The sequence below is a fragment of the Anomaloglossus baeobatrachus genome, chromosome 7 (genome assembly GCF_048569485.1).
Source record: "Anomaloglossus baeobatrachus isolate aAnoBae1 chromosome 7, aAnoBae1.hap1, whole genome shotgun sequence".
Taxonomy (NCBI): domain Eukaryota; kingdom Metazoa; phylum Chordata; class Amphibia; order Anura; family Aromobatidae; genus Anomaloglossus; species Anomaloglossus baeobatrachus.
The window spans coordinates 301,522,491-301,529,999 of record NC_134359.1 but is presented as its reverse complement, the minus strand read 5'-3'; the positions used below and the strand labels follow the sequence as shown (position 1 = coordinate 301,529,999).

Below are 7,509 nucleotides of genomic sequence, written 5' to 3'. Positions count from 1 at the left end.
TGACCAGTATACACCAACACTGGGACATGGAGAAGAGCCCTGACCAGTATACACCAACACTGGGAACGTGGAGAAGAGACCTGACCAGTGTACACCAACACTGGGAACATGGAGAAGAGACCTGACCAGTATACACCAACACTGGGAACGTGGAGAAGAGACCTGACCAGTATACACCAACACTGGGAACAGGGAGAAGAGACCTGACCAGTATACACCAACACTGGGAACATATAGAAGAGACCTGACCAGTATACACCAACACTGGGAACATGGAGAAGAGACCTGACCAGTATACACAAACACTGGGAACGTGGAGAAGAGACCTGACCAGTATACACCAACACTGGGAACAGGGAGAAGAGATCTGACCAGTATACACCAACACTGGGAACGTGGAGAAGAGACCTGACCAGTATACACCAACACTGGGAACGTGGAGAAGAGACCTGACCAGTATACACCAACATTGGGAACATGGAGAAGAGACAAGAAAAGTATACACTAACACTGGGAACGTGGAGAAGAGATCTGGGATCAGATTTTGGTGGAAACATGCTTGCATCTGATGGAGAGTCCAGAAGAAGTCAGACAGTGCTGAGAGCCAAAGGTGGATCTACAAAATACTAACAAAATAACACAAATTTAAATTTGGATTTTTAGGAGCAAAACAGTGACAATGCAGTGACATAAGAATTTGAAGAACTAATCATATGGTAAATATCTGCAGTCACATTTATGTATGAGAAGCCAAGATGATTCTCTATAAAATGAAGGTCGTCTCACACTCAAAGCTGTAGAGGACGGTGAGCTATGGAACCTGGAAGTCACAAGTGCAAACATTATTACCCTTTTGCTCGTCAGTGTATTTCTCATTGGCGGGAAACACACTTATGCGTGTTAAATCGGTCCGAGTCTCATGCTAGAAAGTAGCATGAGCTCTGTTCACGTTATGATCAGTGTGCAATGCAACAGCAATGCGAATCTGTGATTTTTCATTTGATTGTAGTCCGTGTGTGATCCGTATGGGATCCGTTTTTATTCTCAGCAGCTTTGTCATCTGCCATTTAGCTCTGCTACATGGCCGCTGACAGCAGACAGACAAAGCCATGTAGCAGAGCTGAATGGCTGCTAACAGCAGACACAGACAGAGCCGCGGCATCAGAATGAAGTCGGATGAACTTCACCCGACTTCATTGTCATCCTGCGGCTCTGTCTGTGTGTCATGGCCAGATTTTCGATCACCGGTGAAGGTCTCACCGGTGACCGCAAATCCCCTGAGTGACTTAAGTGATCTGCGCTATCAGAGGTGCCTTCACTGAGGTTACCCGCGGCCACAGCTGAAATCCTCCCGCTGAGATCTGTGGCCGCGGGTAACCTGAGTGACGTCATCGCTGATAGTGCGACTCACTTCAGTCGCTGCGGGGAGCTCACAGAGAGCGGTCATGGTCTGTGACCGCTCTCTGTCAGCTTCCGATGTAACAGAGCTGAAAGCGTCGTGGGATCTCTGTGGATTACGTCAGACCTGGAGGGGTATTTGGGGGCTTAAAAAAAATGGTGAAAGAGGTTGTTGTTTTTGTCATTTATTACAAATAAAGGATTTTTTTTGGATGTGTGTGTTTATTTTCTTTAACTAAAAGGTTAATCATGGAAGGTTCTTGCAAAGACATCTGCCATGATTAACCTAGAACTTAGTGGCAGCTATGGGCTGCTGCCATTAACTCCTTATTACCTCGATTGCCACCGCACCAGGGCAATTAGGGATGAGCCGGGTACAGTCCCGGGACTGTCGCATCTAATGGATGCGGCAATTCCGGGCATGCTGCAGGCTGATATTTTTAGGGTGGGGGGGCTCCCCATAACGTTGAGCTCCCCATCCTAATACCAGCCTTCAGCCGTGTGGCTTTACCCTGGCTGGTATCAAAATTGAGGGGACCGCACACCGTGTTTTTTTTTTTTTTAAATTATTTATTTATTTAATTTACTTCCTGATATAGACCCACCCACCGGCAGCTGTGATTGGTTGCAGTGAGACAGCTGTCACTCATCGTGTGGGCATGTCTGACTGCAACCAATTATAGGCGCCGGTGGGTGGGGAAAGCAGGGAATACGAGATTGAATATTGAGCGGACGGCTTTTTCAAAAGAAAAGTCGCCGGAGCAGTGTGACAGCCGTGCAGAGCCGCGCTGATGATCGGGGATCAGTGAGTATGAGAGAGGGGGGGGAAGAGGGATAGACCAACATGGACAGAGAGAGAGACCGACAGAGAAAGAGACCGACTGAAAGAGAAAAAGATTGACCGACATTGTGAGACCTCACTCATTTCCAGTGTTTTCTGAAACATGCTATAAATGTATTTAGAAAAACGGATGTCACTAGGATGGTGTGAGTGCCGTCCGTGTGACATCCGTTTATTTACCCGCTCCCATAGAGTTGCATTAGCGAGACTCGTGCGAGAAACTCACCAAAACGCAGCATGCTGCAATTTGTTTCTCAGTCCGATTTGGACTGAGAAAAAAATAGCAGATGGGAGCTGCCTCATTGATTAACATGTGTCCGAGTGCAATGCGAGAATTTCTCGCATTGCACTCGTGCGAGTAAATCGCAAGTGTGAAGCCGGCCATAGCCTCAGATTGTTTTCTCCTAACCTTGAGCTTTTTTCTTGTGGCCTCCAACTATTTTCTTGTAGCCATTATTTTCTAGTAACCTTGGACTATTTTCTCATAGCCTTGGATTGTTTTCTCATAACCTTGAGCTTTTTTTCTTGTGGCCTCCAACTATTTTCTTGTAGCCTTTATTTTCTAGTAACCTTGGACTATTTTCTCATAACCTTAGACTATTTTCTCGTAGCCTCTCACTTTTTTTTCTTGTCTCAGACTATTTTCTCGCAGCATCTATTTTCTAGTAGAGTCAGACTTTTAGGGCTAAGCCACACGGCGAGAAAATCGGTGCGAGTGGAGTGCGATTAAACATCGCATTCCCCTCGGACCAATTCTAGCCTGTGTGTCAGCACACATGGGCGATTATTTTCTCAGCCCTAATCGGACTGAGAAAACAATCGCAGCATGCTACGATTGTAAGCTGAGTCTCTTTCTCTCGCACCCATTCAAGTGAATGGGGCGAGAGAAAAATCGCACTGCACTCGCGGTACACCGGTGTACTGCTAGTGCAGTGCGAGAATGGCAATACCCGGCTACACAGGAGAGAGGGAGAGAAATCCCTCCCTCCTCTCCTGAGTGCCGGCCCGCCCCCCGCAGCTGAGGTCTGCTCGCACGAACGGACCTCAGTTGCAAGGACACAGGCATGACACTCGGCTCTGCTGTACTGCCAGCACGAGCCGAGTCTCATGCAAGTGGATCGCAGTAGTGCCCGTGTGGCCCCAGCCTTACTCTCATAGCGTCTCACTTTTTTCTTGAAGCCTCTATTTTCTCGTAGCCTCGGACTATGTTATGCTTTAGTGTTTCTATTTGGATAAAGTGAGACAACACGGGCAATAAATTTGATGCAGGAACTTTTATTTCATTAGTTTTACATATGAAAGAATGAGCAGTGCAGGACTGATCCCCGGAGCTGACGTCTGGCGCTATTTTCGGTCTCCTCCAGGTTCTTGATGAGCGGCCCATTATGTTTTTTCAGAGATTGCAGGAGCTTATTCTTGTCTTCATTCCCGAAGGATCGCACATATTGGTAGAGCTCTCGCATCTGTTCCTGGTGGGTCGTCTTGCTGCGCACCGTGTCGTATTGTTCCTGCGATATGAGCTTCTTCTGAAGGAGATCATCCAGGACTGGGGCCACAGGAGACATCCGTTGTATCAGCTGAGTGCGATGTCTGTCCACAAAATGCTCCAGATCTGTAATGAGAACAGAAGATATCAGATTTCCGATCATCCTCCGTCCCTCGCAGTAACGTAGACGTGTTACTTCACTATTACATGAGATGAGAGTGATGAGATTTATAAGGAGCCCCTCGTCTTCCTCTCACCGCCTGGTGTCGCTTCCGGAGAGGTTTCCTGAATCGGTGCTGAAAAAAGATAAAAAAGTTAAAAAAAAAAGGTCAGTCCAGACGTCAATTGTGATGAATATAGTATCTAATGTTATGTTCGTTTTCAGTGAAATTTTTATGAAATTCTATCTATATATAATAAATAATATACAGTTAGGTCCAGAAATATTTGGACAGTGACACAAGTTTTGTTATTTTAGCTGTTTACAAAAACATGTTCAGAAATACAATTCTATATATAATATGGGCTGAAAGTGCACACTCCCAGCTGCAATATGAGAGTTTTCACATCCAAATCGGAGAAAGGGTTTAGGAATCATAGCTCTGTAATGCATAGCCTCCTCTTTTTCAAGGGACCAAAAGTAATTGGACAAGGGACTCTAAGGGCTGCAATTAACTCTGAAGGCGTCTCCCTTGTTAACCTGTAATCAATGAAGTAGTTAAAAGGTCTGGGGTTGATTACAGGTGTGTGGTTTTGCATTTGGAAGCTGTTGCTGTGACCAGACAACATGCCGTCTAAGGAACTCTCAATTGAGGTGAAGCAGAACATCCTGAGGCTGAAAAAAAAGAAAAAATCCATCAGAGAGATAGCAGACATGCTTGGAGTAGCAAAATCAACAGTCGGGTGCATTCTGAGGAAAAAGGAATTGACTGGTGAGCTTGGGAACTCAAAAAGGCCTGGTCGTCCACGGATGACAACAGTGGTGGATGATCGCCGCATACTTTCTTTGGTGAAGAAGAACCCGTTCACAACATCAACTGAAGTCCAGAACACTCTCAGTGAAGTAGGTGTATCTGTCTCTAAGTCAACAGTAAAGAGAAGACTCCATGAAAGTAAATACAAAGGGTTCACATCTAGATGCAAACCATTCATCAATTCCAAAAATAGACAGGCCAGAGTTAAATTTGCTGAAAAACACCTCATGAAGCCAGCTCAGTTCTGGAAAAGTATTCTATGGACAGATGAGACCAAGATCAACCTGTACCAGAATGATGGGAAGAAAAAAGTTTGGAGAAGAAAGGGAACGGCACATGATCCAAGGCACACCACATCCTCTGTAAAACATGGTGGAGGCAACGTGATGGCATGGGCATGTGTCGCGGGCGGGGAGGAGGGTGTCGGCACACCGCGCTCACCCCTTCTGCTCGGGTCCGGCTGCTCAGTGGTGGCTCGAGCCGTAGGCCGGATCCCGGGGGTTTCTTCGAGCGGCGCTCCTCGCCCGTGAGTGAAAGGGGGTTTTTGGGATGTTGGGATAATGTCCGTGACGCCACCCACGGTTGTGGTGATGTGTAGCACCACCGCTGCTCTATGCGGGGATCCCGGGGATGGTGATGGGGAGCAGCCAGGTGTTGTGTTGCCCCTCCGTGGGTAGGGGTTGGTGATCCCGGGACCCGGTGATGGCTTGTGAGGTGCAGGGCCTGGTGGGCGCAGGGACGCGGGGGCAGCGCTGTGCCTTGCGGCACGGTGGTACTCACTCAGCCTGAGACACGGACACAGTTTGTACGGTAAACCAACGGCTGGTAGGACGGTCCCACAGACGGCTGCTTTGCTTTCCCGGTAGGTGACGGTGATGTCCCTCTTCCTTGCACCTGTATGTACGGTTGGTTGCGATGGGTCCCCACCGGTAACCCGCTCCCCGGCTTCAAGCTGGGCCGGAGGAGCACTACACTTTGCCCGCAGGCGCTGGCCCTCAGAGACTGGTGCCCTGGCGGTGGCGGTGCCTCTGCTGTACAGGTTGGACTGTTTGCTTCAATCGGGACTTGGTTGTTGGGGGAATCTACGTCCCCTTCACTGACGGATTCGGCAAATTTGGCGACTCCTAGCCTTGCCAGGGTCCGAGAGGCCCCTGCCCTGGTGCTGACTGTCCTTCGGAACACTGCTCCAGACCACCGGGCACACAGCCAACGGGGTCCTTCCAGGAACTTCCAAACGGTCCCCCTCCGGACAGTCACCGCCGTCGCTGACCTTGCTGTACTGGCCCTACACAAAGCTGGGCTCTAAGGCTTTCCTTTCTTCTTGTCACCTCACTTGCTTTCCTCCTTTACCACCTCTCTCTCTTTACTCTCACTTGGTTGTTTACACTTGCCCTCCCTGGGCTAATCTCGATGTTTACTCAAGCCCTGCCTGGGCTAATCTGCCTGACACTTCCTGCCTCCAGAGCTGTGAGCTCCTTGATGGGCGGAGCCAACCGCCTGGCCCACCCCCTGGTGTGCATCATCAGACTCCTGGAGGAAGGCAACAAGGATTTTTGGTTCAGCTTAGGTGTGCCTACCTGGGATGTGGGGTGTGGTGGTGTTGTGACCTGTGTCCCCTGGCTTGCCCAGGGCGACACATTCCCCCCTTAGCAAAACGCAGACCGTCCACGGGCTGCCGTCCTACACCGGTTTTATTTTCTGTAAAAAGGGGATAACAGGGTTAAACAAACATGCATAACATTTTTAATTAACTCTTCCCAAACGGGAGGCACATTTACTTTTAACGTTTCAACGGTATACGGTCACGGTTTCCGCTCTCTCCCACCCAAGTAACCTGGCCCTGATGCTGCCCCTAAAACCCAGGCAGCACCCCTTGACCCACAGTCCAGTACACGGTACCCGAGCGGGATCTGTCCTTCCCTCCAGAGGGTAGCCACCGGTTCCTTTGGTGGCTGGGCCCTGGCCTGCTCTGCTCAGGGCCCTCCCTCCAACCTGCCTCTCCGGAGGCGGCCTGCGGAAACGGTAACGGTACCCAACATATTTACAAGCCACTAACGTTTGTGGTTGCCCTGCAAAGTTCACGGGCTTGTCCATGGATAGTTCCCATGCATTTTTAAACGGTCCCCACGGGGACAACGGTGCCGGCTCCAGCCGGTTGCTAATCACAAAAACAAATCTGGTTACTGTTCGGTAATCATTTTTCTTCTTATCATTTAACTTTTAAACTTTTCAACAAACAACCACTCCTTCACATTTGCGGACCCCTTTTACTCATAGAACGGTCTCCCTGTACCTAAGTGGGGGTCTACCTAGGTTGGAACGGGTGGACCTTCGGGGCCCGGTGTCAGTGTTGATAGACAGTGGGGTAGAGGGAACAATCGGTTCCTCCTCCCTGCTATAGTGTGGAGCAGGCGGAGGTGTAGGGGGGCTGGGTACAGGTTCATCCCTGGGCACTGGCACTGGTTCTGGCTCACGGTTAACCGCTTCCACTACTTCTTCATCCACGGGTTGTGGGAACAGTATCACTGGAAGTATCACCGCGCCGTTCTGTGTAGGCCAGTTTGCTGGGAAGTCACTCATTACAGTGTGGATTACCTCTGCTGCCTTCTCCACGGGTGGAGGAACCGGTACTTCAGCCTCTGCCTTCAACGCTGGGGGGCATTTTTTTAGATGGTCCCGGGAAACTGTGGCCAGGGTGCCCCCTTGGTCACGACTGATCTGGTAGGTCTTCCCATCTCCCCATTCTGTGGGTTGTATGACGTAAGGGACTTGCTCCCACTGATCATCCAGCTTGTGGGCTTTTCTCTTCC

At 49.5% G+C, this 7,509-nt stretch overlaps 1 protein-coding gene across 1 annotated transcript in view; it reads right to left on the bottom strand.

Moving 5' to 3' along the window:
- Positions 1-3,494: 3,494 nt before the first annotated feature.
- LOC142246786 (apoptosis-associated speck-like protein containing a CARD) overlaps positions 3,495-7,509 on the bottom strand; it is a 59,771-nt gene continuing 55,756 nt past the window's right edge. The window contains exons 3-4 of the mRNA XM_075319836.1: positions 3,956-4,021; positions 3,495-3,851 (exon numbers count right to left, since the gene is read on the bottom strand). Coding sequence (XP_075175951.1) covers positions 3,529-3,851; positions 3,956-4,021 — 389 coding nt within the window. The 3' untranslated portion in view covers positions 3,495-3,528. The remainder of the gene's footprint in view (positions 3,852-3,955; positions 4,022-7,509) is intronic.